General features: G+C 43.5%; 1 protein-coding gene across 1 annotated transcript in view; it reads right to left on the bottom strand.

The window, feature by feature from the left end:
- Positions 1-4012: 4012 nt before the first annotated feature.
- PLXNA1 (plexin A1) overlaps positions 4013-13548 on the bottom strand; it is a 418114-nt gene continuing 408578 nt past the window's right edge. The window contains exon 32 of the mRNA XM_054978424.1: positions 4013-12736. Coding sequence (XP_054834399.1) covers positions 12641-12736 — 96 coding nt within the window. The 3' untranslated portion in view covers positions 4013-12640. The remainder of the gene's footprint in view (positions 12737-13548) is intronic.

Below are 13548 nucleotides of genomic sequence, written 5' to 3'. Positions count from 1 at the left end.
CCGGCTGGATATTAAGAAAAACTTTTTCATGGTCAGAGTAGTTCAAAAGTGGAATCAACTGCCTAAGGAGGTGGTGAGCTCCCCCTCACTGGCAGTTTTCAAGAAGAGGCTGGATGAATACTTGTCAGAGATGGTTTAGGCTGATCCTGCACTGGGCAGGGGGTTGGACTAGATGGTCTGTATGGCCCCTTCCAACTCTATGATTCTATGAAAGGTGCTGGAGTTCAACTCTGCCCAGACACTGCAGTCTCTGATCCCAAGCAGCAATACTTCAGGAGCGAGAGCAACATCCCTGATGTATTTTATATTTTAATGACTGCATGCTGCAATGGAAAAGCAGGATCCAAATGTTCTGCAATCAGTAATAAATGCTGAAATAATTAGGGACCACTCTGATCCTTACAAAGCCTGACTAGCAAATGCAGATTCCTGGGCCAATTCCTGATTCAGATTGAATTCTGGGATCCACAGTGATACGCTGGCGTAGAGCTTTCCAACCAACCTCACTTCTCAGTTTCTCTCTGCTTTTCCCATGTATTCCTTACTCAGTAGCACATCTTCTCTTACCTTGCATCTCCAAATGACTAACTCCATGATCAGGACAAATTATGCAATTAATTGCCAAACGAGTATCTGGAGAAAAGCATTCTCTGTGATGGTCCCAATCCTATCGAACGGTCGACCTGAGGAGGCCAGGAAAGCCCCCACTCTCCTGGCTTTCCACAAATGATGCAAGATTAAATTATTCAAGGAGGCTTTTTTACTCGGATAGGAGGGCTGTACTGTAGAGAGGTGCTACTATGTTCTACCTGTTGCTTTAAGTATCTGCATCTCTCTGGGACATGGAGGATCCGTCAGTCAGTCAACCATCTCTGATTCATGTTCTGATAGTTTTCCAGGCTCTGCCCTGCTGGCATCCACTCTGGGCCTGGCAGTACCTTCAACTTACGAGGGACATTTGGGATATTCCATCCGTAAACTGCCCTCTTAGCGTAAAGCAGGGATCTGTCTGCTAACATCTTGATCAGAGGTTCGGACATTCCAGGATGGATAGAACCGGGGATTGGTTCTGAGGCCAGCCCAACGCCGGTGCTTAGCATGGTGTGTTGTTATAGATAGCCCCAGGGTAATACCTATCTCCCAGGGTAATGCTGATTGCCACTTTGAGTCAGGAAGCAATTTTCTCCAGGCCAGTCTGGCCAGGGATCCTAGAGTTTTTTGCCATCTCCTGGGGATGAAGCAAGGGTCATTAGGGGTGTGGGGGGGGGAGGTAGTTGTGAATTTCTTGCATTGTGCAGGGGGTTGGATTAGATGACCCTGGAGGTACATTTCAACTCTGTGATTCTATGACACGATGGATTGGCTAGGTCCAAACTTGGTTGGGGCTCCCATGCAGTGGATAGTTTTCTCACTTGGGTATTGGAGCCCGACCGGACTTTTTCCCAGAGCACTGTTTTACGTCTAGAAGTGATATCACTTTTGGCTTTAGGCATAAAGCTCTGGCAGCGATTACAGCTGGCCACGTTATGCGACTCGCCTAGGCAGAACAAGCATAACTCATGCTCGTCAGTGTGGAGCATTTTGTCTTGCACTGTATCTTTTGAAGAGCTTTTTTTTGAGACTTACCGAATAATCATCTTTCTTTTCAGATGAATCAGATGAAAAGGAGTCTTTCTAAGATGAACAGGGATGCCAACAGAACGAACTTCTCCCAATGCTGGCAAAAAAGGAACTGAGGGAATGGTTGGGCAAATCTCCTCTAGGTACGTGGCATTTTGTCAGGGAAAGATCTTGCAGGTGTTGGAGGGGAGGCACTTTTTCAACAGGATCTTAAAGCTAGAAACCTCTGCACTATGGCTGGCCTGTGAATGCACAGTCCCATTTAGGACTGTACAAGAAGAGACAATGATGAATTAGTAGTGACACTCCTGGAAGGTTAGGTATTATTAGGATCTACCCCTTTTAGTTCATAGCTGTATTGAACTGTATTGAAGATAGTAAGGTCAAAGTAGAAGTATTTACCAGTATGTTGGACTACAATACCATTTGAGCACCACAACCTATTCTGGGGAAATCTGAGTGTTTAGGATACAATGGGAACATGTTCTTCTAAAACCAATGGATCAGGAAGAGTACATTCTGTAGGACTCAGTAGCTTAATTCACAGGGTGGATTCTATAGGTCTGAAAAGTTAAGGAGACAATATGAATTTAAAGGTCCTATGAATTGGTGATATATATTTTCACCTGAGGAAGTTACTCGGGAGGGAAGGTGGCATGGTATAGCTTGATCTCATTGTATCTCAGAAGCTAAGCATGGCTGGTACTTGGATGGGACATCATCAAGGGAGACTCTGCAGAGGAAGGCAATGTCAACTCACCTCTACTTCTTACTTGCATTGAAAGCCCCTTGCTGGGTTCATCATCAGTTGGTTGCAACTTGATGGTACAAGGTAGGTGCTTAGAAAGTGATTTGGTCCAGATGAAATTGCTGCTCCACGGACCCTACATCTATATTAAACCTGTTGAAGGAAACAAGTTATCTCCCCAAGTTTACCTGTTTTTGAAAAACTAGTAATAATAAAGAACTGAAACTGGTCAAGAAAAATGGAATGAGGAAATGATGGGAATGTTCAGGACGACTAGTTAAAATCAGGAGAGAGGTAGATTCATCTGAATCCACTCATCTGGTCCTTGTGATAATGGCTTCCATTCCCATTGCATCTTCTTTTGTACTTACCACTCTCAATACCGAGCTTTGAAAAAAAACCTGTGACAACATTGAGTTTTCCTGGCTCATGAGCTCATTTATCATGAAAATCCATGCTTGGTAGGTTTGTAAAAAGAGCTGGTTCCCTTTCCCTTTAAACAGAGTTTTTTTTAAAGGAGCATTTTTCAGACCATTCATATATTCATGGTGGGAATAAGCAACTGAATCCTTTATTTCTGATATTGCTGCAATAAGATATTTTCTCCTCCGTAATTAATATGGCCAGGAGAGAAGGCAGCATGGTATAGCCTGATCTCATCAGACTTAGGAAGCTAAGCAAGGTCTTAGCTTGGATAGGAGGCCACCAAGACTCTGCAGAGGAAGGCAATGGCATACCGCCTCTGCTTCTCACTTGCCTTGAAAGCTCCTTGCTGGGGTTCGCCGTAAGTCGGTTGGGACTTGATGGCACTTTAGACACACTATTAATATAGCTAAATGGTTCTGTCCCATTCGCCTTTAAACCTCTTCCTCATGAATGTGTTGGTACAACATTGCTGTATACAGAGGGCAGGGAGCACATGCTTACGCTTCCACCCCAGTGAGAATTAGGGTCATGCTGTAAGGGTCTCTGAGCAAGTTCTGAGTCATGAGTTCTTTGTTTGCTTTCTAAAGAGCAACAGATTGATTGGCAAGGCAGGGAGCACTGAGTTATAGTAGTGCGGCACTATACTCTTTTTTGGTCATCCAGGGCAGGTCATTGCAGGATCCAAAATACTGGGCTGGATGATCACAGGTTAGCACTTAAGAGACTCAGCTTTGTTGGGGCAGCTCTTTTCACCAGCAAGCAACACAATAAATAGAAACATTACTTCTGACAGTGTTCAATTTATGTGGAGGATGCTGTGTGTGTGTGCATGGGTACATGAGTGAGCTTTGGGTTTTTTGGGAGGAGGGTGAGTGGGTATAGAGAGTTGCTGTTCTAGAAGACATAAACAGGGATCTCGGCTCTTACTGAGCCATTCATAGCTGTATTGTTATGAGAGCTCAACATTCTCAATCCGTGGATAGCAGGTGGCTGAAAATGTGCTCTGTGCTGTGGTGCTGCTGAACATAATTTCAGGGAGGAGATGTAGCTTTGAGACACTTAAATAAAGGAAGAGAATAAAATGTCCTGTTGCCCAAGTGTGAGGAGCACACGAAGTCACACATGGCTATCCCTCACCTCCCTCCACTTGCCCCTCTTCCCTTTTTTCCATACCAAAATAAACATCTACAAAGCCAGGACAGGACACATTATATAGCAAAAATGTTTAATCTCTCCTTGATGCTTGTGTTTATTTACAAGTACTAAATCTGAAGAACATTAAAATAGGAAATAGCAGGATATTTACACAATCAAAGAGTTGCCACATCGGCATAGTTGCTTCAAGTCTGAAACAATCACATAAAGTTACCAGGATTTTCTTTATTTTTTTAAAATTTTACTATTAAAATTCTTTGTTTTGTATGTTTTCTCTCCTCCTCCCCTCCCATGCCGCCCCCTTCCCCTTTCTTAAAGGACAGCTAATTGTGACTTTGACATTCCTTAGGAAGAAGAAAGAGCGACATGCCCTGCAATATTTTTTTTTAATTGTAAGGGAGAAAGAGAAGCACTAAAATAAGAAAAAAACATAATTGGGGGGCAGGAAGTCTGTTCCACTATTTTTCTAGTGTGTTATCCAAAAGTCCCAGGAGCTAGGAATAAAGGCTGCATGAGCAGGGATGAGATGTGCAATATGAATCCACTGTACCCTCACAAAACCTGTGTGCTGTGCAGAGCCTGCCTGATCCTATGGACTGTCTGCATGGCAGATGAAAGCAGGATCAGTACAGTCTGCATCGGGAAGGAGAAAAATCCAAGATAAGACATTGGTATGCGTATTGGAGTATATTGTTAGTGCCCTGCGGTCTCATATTTTCTGGGTAGCACCTGGAACCACAGGGCCCAAAGAACAATTCTGACGTGAGTCTTCTTATGCTCTTGCTCTCCACTGAACTAGCATGAACTGTGGGAAGAGAGAGCTGGCAGCAAATGTTCAGGAGCCAAAGAAAGCACTGGCCACTTCCCTGGTTCAGTTGACTCAAATTGTCTTCTCAGAAGAAGTGGTGTTATAGGTATTGGACAATTTGTTATTTCCATCAAAATGAGCCACAAGGAGCTTCCCTCCCAGCCACAGCCGTCAATGTCTCTATGCAGCTGCTTCTTCAACATGCCTCACAGTCTGCTAATCAGAGCCAACAAAGATGAAGACCGTTCTTTGAGAGCATGAGGGACAGGGGGTTGAAGGCACGAGGTGGGAGATGGATCCATGACTAGCTCCTTCTAGCAATGGACATTAAAATGCTGAAACAGCACCCGAAAAACAAAGAATGTATTTGGCATGGACCTTTTCCTGGTTACAGATATGTCATCTAGAAGTCAGTGACACTGACTATGCTGGGAGGAGACCATAGATCACCTTAATACACTGCCTTGATGGGAACTGAAGAAGATCATGAAAGCATCACTTGTCCTAGTAACAAATGATGGCTGAATGCCTATCAGGAGAGCAGCAAAGTGGGGCCGCTCACAGGCGTGAAAGGAGTGGTGGGTTGTTTGTTTTTGCTCATTTCTTTAAATAAGAAAAAGAAGAAGGGGGGAGGAGGAATGGAATCCTGGTGAAGCAGCCTGAGGCAGACGGACCATGCACACAGTCTCTGAACTTCAGCAGCAAGCTCTATGGGATCAATATGCTACAATGCAAGACTGTGTGGTTCAGGACTAGGTGAGGAAGAAATTTTCAACTTCTCCAGAGATCAGGTTGTGATACTGGGGAGCGGGGGTGAGTGGGCAGTGGATTTCCAATTGATTCCTTCTCAGCACAAATCTGTTCCTGGTCTTCAAACATCTTAAGAATCCTTAGCAATGCCCAACAAACAAGAATGTAACAGCTTATTCTGCGAACACAATCCCTATTTAGTTTTTCATAATATTCAATCTGTAAAATGATAGTCTGCTTTACGAATTGTTCCAAACAAGCCAGCACTTTCTCTATAGCCTTTCTTTTATTTAAAATCCATGACCTTTGATTTCTGAAGGAAAGTCTCATTGTCCAATTCTGCCAAATCCTCAGTTAGCACCTGTGACATCAAAGTACTTTAGCAGAAACGTTGCCCTGTTCCAAGGTGTTAACAACTTACATACACTTTTTTGTTCCTAACGTGACAACCTGAGCATCAAAATGCACAACAAAACATATTTCTGCGTGCCAATTACATGATCACAGTCCTGCAAAACCACAGAAACAGCAGGGGATTCAACACTGCTGCCAAAGCCTCTGACAACCTTATCCTGTATGTGTGCGTATTTATCAGATGTCAACACAACCTGGATAAGAATGTTAACAAAATAGTTTTACTCACAGAATAGTAACATTCCACCCTCCTCCCACTGGTACTTCCACTTTTCATGGGGATGAAATCCCAAAGACAAATGCCAGAATGAGCCTTCTGGGGAAGTGTGTAGGTAGAATACTGGACTGGCGGCCCAGAGGCCAAAGGTGCTGGAAGGGCTAAGGTTAGAACACTAGAACCGCCATGCTGGATCAGACCCACTGGGAAAAAGATCCTAAGCAGGTCTACTCAGTCCATTTTATTCACTGTAACTTACTTTTAGGAAAGTGGTCTCAGGATTGCAGCCAAACTCCACCTAGCGCAGGTAACAACCAAGGTATGAATAGGCCTTTCCTTTTGTGTCCCCGACATCTTGTGTTCAGAGATAACACTGGCTGTGTTCATGATTGATCATGCCTCACTGGGTTTGCCAACAGGACTGGAGGCAAATGTCCTGTCCCTTTCACAGAGGATTAATGAGTGGAAACAGGCAGTTGAAGCTCTTCATAGCATGTAGATAAGTAAGTCACCTGGTAAATAATAACAACTGTGTGCATATACGGCTCCTCTAGGCAGATTAGTGCTCTACTTAGAGAGCTGTGAACAAAGTCAGTGTTATTATTATCCCCACGATGCAGCTGGGGTTGAGAGGAGTGGCTTACCCAAGGCCACCTGCTGAGCTCAAGGCAGTGGTGGCATCTGAACCAACAGAGGGTTGATTTACAGTCTGACCACTTAACCATATCCCATTAAGTAACTTTTTAAAGGGACATGACATTTTTCTCCAGGCCAGTTGGCAACCCTATCCTTTCCTTGTATTTCAAGACCCAATGGATTGCCAGCCACTCTGTCTCAGGAATAACTAGCATTATTAGCCTAGAGATGTTTGTTTAACTCTGACAACTCTAAAACCCTTTGGACTGGGTGGTAGTGGCGGGAATCAGCTAAGGTACAAAATGAACATAAAGGTTCACAAAGAATATTGGATTAGAATTTTATTCTCTGGTAATAGTAAAAAAAATTCCTCTCTTTATTCAGTGAAGTTGCTTCTTGTGTGCCAAGCTGTAAACACACCAGAGAATACTGATACTCCCAGGTAGCCCTATTGATTTCACTGGCATCCCAGCCACCTGAGTGAACAAGCAGCTGGAAATTTGGACTCTGTGGTCTGCCTGTCATTTGATTCTTCCCCCCTGGTTATAGGAAGCCACTGGACTCTCTTTTGCCTTCAGCTTCCCCCCCCCCCCCAAATCACTGCCCTGTTTCTGGGGCAAAATTGTGATTAAAGAGGACCATGCTTGAGACAAAGTAAGCCCAATGGCACACACATACCAGCAGACCATTGAACCGATGTTTCAATATTGCTACTTAGACCCAGGATTTTAAAAAAGAGGGATGTGTGTTTCATCAAGCAACACATAAAACGGGAAGGAAACCTGCCTCTTTGGTGACTTAATCTGAATATCCTCTTATTCACTGGTTTTCTATGTTTTTGGATACACAGCTTTTCAAGTGGAAATATACTTGCCAGAATGACTCATTTAAATGCTAAACGCTGTCATGCTTGCCTTCGTGCTCTTGGATGGTCATGGAGTTTCTACACAAGGCATATGTGACCTGAGCAGCCAGAATACTGATGCTCTGGTCCACAAACATGGTGCATCTAGAGTCTTAGGATGTAAGCTCAAATAGTCTCATCATGTTCCAGATCAACAGGTTTGGCCACTGGGCAGAGAATCTAAAAGAATGCCATGCCAACCTCCCTCTCAATGGTGAGTTTAACCACATAGCTCAGAATCTTTCCCCCCTATGTAAAGGGAAACAGATGGAAATAGGAATTCACTCAAGGCCAGTCACGGGGATAACTTAGTAAGATTCAGTAGTACAGAGATTTCAAAAGGGAGTAAACTTTGGCAGCAGTTCTGGAGACTGCAGAGATCCACTTTTCATTCTACAGGCCCTTCAAATTAATCCAGCTCTGTGACACTTTGTGCAGTTTAACTGTAAAAGGAGGATCTAGGAGAAAGCTGCTCATTTGAGGTAAGCCACTTAAGAAGCAATTTCTCTAGTGAAGTTTCTCAAGATATTCACTGTTATTGCTGAGATACCAGGAGGAGATAGGTGCCTAAGTTAATTGGGTGGGCAGCTCTTGAGAAGGGAATGCGGGCTTTCCCAGACAACTTGGTGCTCTCTAGTAAATCAAAACAGATGATGATACTGATCATCCGCCTTTGCCAAGTCAGGGTTGTGCCTTTGCTTTCCATACAAAACGGTGCAGCCTCTACCTCTCTCACAGTACCAGTCATGGAATGCCTTATGGTTTCCCTTCTCAAACAAGGTACAAGGAAGGAAAGTTCAGAGAGGAGAACATGTAAAATATGACCATGTCTTTTGGGTGCAGCAACAGTTAGCTGTCCTTTAAGGCTTTACAGTACCATTTTCCAGAAATAAATTGTTGATGTTAATTCTATTTTTCCCTTGTACAAGAAATTAATTCCAATTGTTTTAAAAATAAAAAGTCTGAACAAACCTCTAGTATCCAACACTTGCGTTTTTTTCTTTTAAAAAAAGATCAACTCAGACTAAACTCTAGCACAGTCATGCAACAGCCCACAAGTCCTATGGATCCAGAGACATCTGAGATGTCCATAGGTGCTTTTATTTTATTTTTTTTAATTGCCTGCCCCTTCACCTCTTCTTGAATAAAAAAATTTTTAAAAGACTAGAAACAAACTTATAAAGCAATCTGAGATGTGCAGGCTTCAAAAGATTGTTCTGCTTGCTGAGAAATGTTTGAAAATTTCTTCCATTTGGTATTTACCACTGCTTGTGTAAAAAAAACCCCCGTAACTCGATAATGGTTTGATCTCCTTCAGTTAACTATAAAGTACCCCACTGGGGCACAAGAATTAGATTGTAACAACATATATATATATATACACACACACACACACATTTTAAATTTTAATTAAAAACTTCATTACATCCCTCTCCTCCCCTTACTTGCACTCTAAGGGAATGGAAAGACTCAGGCTTGGTAGGCTTGGCTTCTGCAGCAGCCTCTCTCTCATATCATCTGGCTGAGATAGTGGCCAAGTTTATGGGTCTGGGGTGCTGGGCAGGGATGGGAAAGGTCGGACATTTGGTGGGTTTGGTCACCTGAGTTGAATTAGGGCAGTGGCTCCTTCACACTGGTAAACTTAAAATAAAAATAAAGGCATTGCTTCCATCAGGGACAGAACTGAAGGTTTTAAAAGTCCAAATGAGAACAGAACATTGAATGAAACAGTGATGAGACAATGTAAAAAAGAGGTGTTGGGGAGACAATTTTAAGAAGAATCTTCAGGAGGTCACTTAAATGGTTTTCATCTCTCAGATTTAATAGAGTCAGTTGAATAGGGATGTACTGGCATTATTTGTAATTGTTGGCGTCAGATTGGGAAAGCAAGGCCAAATGGGCATTTTCAGATCTTCAGGAAATGCCTCATCCAGGACACTGGGATATCAATCCAATAGAACCAAGGAGAGCCAGTATGCAGAAACTCAGCCACATACGTAGTTTCAAATCCTAGCTCAGTCACTCTCTTAGCCTCAGTTCTACATTTGTAGCATGGAAACAACGACCACTTCTTTTGCAGGGTGCTGCAAAACGTTGTGGGGTGCCCTTCATCCACTCAAATGAGTAATACTCCTATATCTGAGAATTAATGGTAACTAATAAGCACCAGATTCTTTCCCCAATGAATCTGCATTTCAAAGACAGAGCTGCAATGACACTTGTACTAAATTCCATGGAGTGAGGGAGGGGCCTTTTCATAGAAAGAATAACTTTTAAATCAAGTTTGCAAACTGAAGATACATACAACAGACACGAACTGAAGATACATACAACATCTTTCCCACGCAGTACAAGATGCCTTAGAAACACTGGAGTTACCCCAACTGGAACCTGGGAGCAGGTAAGAAACAGTCCCAACCTCCGCTCCAGCAGCCCTTTCTGCTTTATGACCCAATTGACACCTGCTCCCTCTGGCCTCCTGAAATGCTGGCTCAGAGTCTGCTGACCAGGAAAAGTGCCACACCAAGAATCAACCGTACAGTGGGAAAAGGACAAGGTCTTTGAGTTGGACTAAGAACCAGAGAAGAGGAATAGATACTCTGATTTGCAAGAGATTCCTCTCCAGTGGCCCTCCGCTAGCTGTCAGGCCAATGCTATGTAGAGCTTCTGAAATGTTGCACAGCTCAGCTTTTTAAGATCCTTACAAGCAGCTCATTCTGTTCTGGGAAGTTTGTCCCTTCTGCAATGCAATTTACCAGGGCTGCAACAATGATCAGAGTGTTGTTGTTCTTTTTAAGTGAAATTAAAATGTCCCTGTTGTCTAGACCAGTTGAGACCTAAGAAAATCTCTGTGCCTGAACAAGCTCTCGAGAATCTGGGTATGCATGGTATCACAGATAATGCAAAAGCTCCTGCAAGGAGGTAATGGTGTTGACTCTGCTCAGGGGAGAGGGGGATCACGATTTCTCCCTGAAATCAGCACAAAGGAAAGGAAGATGCCCAACCTATCTGTTGCCATCAAGTGACAGAGTCACACTATCTTCTTGCTTCTTACCCATCTCCAAATTCTTTGTTTTGCATAACCCCAAACAAATCCACTGATGTAGCTGCTATCAAAATGGTTTCTAATAGATACAGTTCACTGCAGATGCAAGGGATGGTTACAGACAGTTTCTGTTGCCTAACAATTCCTCTTGCCAAGCGCTTGCTTTCTTGTTATTTTAAGAAAATGTTACTTAAAGGTTTTGGAAAAGGTAGCAAAGAGAAGATTGTCAAATTTGCCTCTGGCTGCTTTGCAATGGGAGACCCTGTAGAGTGGAACTGCAAGCAGCTTTGGAATTTGGGCCTTTATTGCTATCGGAACAAAAATGGAGACATACTGTGTTTGCCTGGACTTGGGATGATGCAAGAAGTAAATATTCTCCCGAGGTGCGTGTACACGAACTGCCGACTGTAGAAGCAACTGTGAGGACAACTCACTTAGGCTGATTTTGTCAGTGCCAAACTTCAACTCAGAACTGAATTATGTTTCAATCCTCGTCACTTAGGAGTGAGACTGGCCGTGATTTCTCAGTCATACCCTCCTGATTAGGCCCCCGATGCTACCAAAGGCTGCCTTGGGAAGCCATGAATTTAACACAAATAGAAGTAGCTACTCTTTTGGCCTCCTGCATGACCTAGCCCCCACCTCATGCTGCTGGATCTTCTACTAAGAACCTTTCTTTCACAGCGGAAGAGGCAATACTGAGAACAGTCTCAAATGGGCAGTTCAGCTCTCTGTGCTTCTGCTGCTGCACCAGGAGGGAATCGCTTGTTTAAAAGTCCTCCAATGTCAAAATGCCCTACAGAAGGAAAACTAAGAGATAAGGGGTCTGGTGGGAGGAGAGACACAAAAGGCTTCTGAAAAGTTGTGCAGCTCAGCTTTTTAATTCTGACAAACAGCTCATCCTGTTCTGTGAAGTTTGCTCCTTCTACAATGCAATTTAGTGAGGGGTTGCAACAATGAGCAGATGAAAGAGGCCCTTCCCCTTGGCCTTTGGGGCTTGCCACAGAATGCCACCCCTCCTTTTTTAAGCTTGTTGATTTCTTGTATCTAACTCTTCAGCACCTTCTTAAGCAGCATTCAGAAATGAGAGCAGATATTTGGCCTGTGCTAAAGGACATTCAAATGAAACATTGCACAGGGCAAATTATAGGAAGAACCAAAGATACTGGGACTCTTCTGTTGGTCCCACCTACACCATTTCCATCCTAAACCAACAAGGCTCCTTTATTCTTTTTGTTATAAAAAAAAACACCAAAAATTCTGGAAAAGGTTTTTTTTGGAAAATTTAGAAGCCCCTCTCCCCATTTCAAAATCCTTGTTTAAAATTAAAAAAAAAACTTTTCTAGCTTTTGGAAATTGTGCAAATATAGCATTTAACACTAGAGGCAGAAGGCCAGAGAGAGAGAGAGAGGGAGAGAGAGAGAAAGGGAGAGAAAGAGAGAGAGATAAAGAGAAGATTTCTCCAAGCAAAGTGGGAAAGGGAAGCAAGTACAGAAGAAAAAAAATTGTAAGCCTACCCACCCCACCCGCTACAGAAAACCATAATGTAAAAACGTTGTCCTAGACATTTAGTGCAGTCCCCAACCTTCCACTGACAGATCTGGAACAGGCCTTGGGGAGTAGTGGCAGCCGAGCTGGAGCTCTTTTCCCTGGCCTTCCTTGCGCATCTCGTGGGGTCCTTCAGATTCTTTGCCACGTCGCTCCTTTCAAAATGTCTCTACATAGGTTCGTTTTTTGTTTGTGGTAACGGTGGTTAAGTTTTTGCTGTTTGTGTAAAGTCTTCTGAGACGCAGCGGACTCTGTGCATTGCTTGGTGCTGGGCCCCAAGATATTCTTGCTTGCCGCGCACCTCCTCGCCCTCTCTCCCTGTCTTAGTATCCTCTGCTAGGGAAGTCTGCAGTGCCACCTTGACCTTTTCAGCTGCTCAGGGCCATTGTGTCAATTGCCTGCTCCAACTTACTCCGCAGCCGTTGCCTTCGAGCCTGTTCATCCTTCTCTAAAGCAGCTAAAATCTGGCAAGGGAAAGAATGGAGAGGAAATCATTAGTAAGGGAGAAAGCAGGCGCAGGTGCTATCAGGCTTTCCCGTAATTTGCAATACTCTTCCTTTTTCATGAACAGAAGTCTAGAAAGAAGCGGCAAAAATATATTCATGTACCATTAAAGGCTAAAGCAAGGATACAACTGAGGAACACAGACTGAGCTGAGGAAAGGCTGCTTTTCTGAATGGGGAGAGAGGAGCAACCATGGCAAGAACTTACCATGGAACTAGGCACTGGACTAGCATGACAGACACACAGCCCTGATTCGCCAAGATGACAGGAAGGTGGGCAGGGGGCACTTGCAAGAGATGATGACTGGTTTGGAAGGATTCTTAATCTCTCCTCTGCCTGCCAAATCCCCTCCCAGGTGAGGTCAGTTTTCTCCCAAAGTCTCCCTTACTTTTGGAGCCCAGCTGCAAAGAAAAATAACTCCTGGGAGAATTCATGCCCAGTGGAAAGACGAAGCATCTTCTCTCCTATAAGAGCTCTCCAACCCTACATTACTGTTACAAGGGAGGTGCTGGGCTGGGAGTTCTGTGCTTCCTTAATATCCTGTCCTCAGAGAACAAGGGATATGGAAAAAATCATTTATCATGGAAGTGGACACTGAGAAAAAAATTCTATCTAACTGAGGGATACTTTTTTAGCAAAGTGATGGAAACTTCTTCCTTTCTGCCCAGGGGACAAAGAAATGTTTTGAAGGTAACAAGTATTACATTCAAACTGAGGCCATTTCTGTCCAGCATCTAACTCCAGGGCTCTGCAAAGATTCTCTGTTTCTTAA

The sequence above is a fragment of the Eublepharis macularius genome, chromosome 4 (assembly GCF_028583425.1).
Source record: "Eublepharis macularius isolate TG4126 chromosome 4, MPM_Emac_v1.0, whole genome shotgun sequence".
In the NCBI taxonomy this organism is placed as follows: Eukaryota; Metazoa; Chordata; class Lepidosauria; order Squamata; family Eublepharidae; genus Eublepharis; species Eublepharis macularius.
Note: the sequence above shows the minus strand (reverse complement) of the source record. Positions and strands in the feature narration are given on the sequence as shown.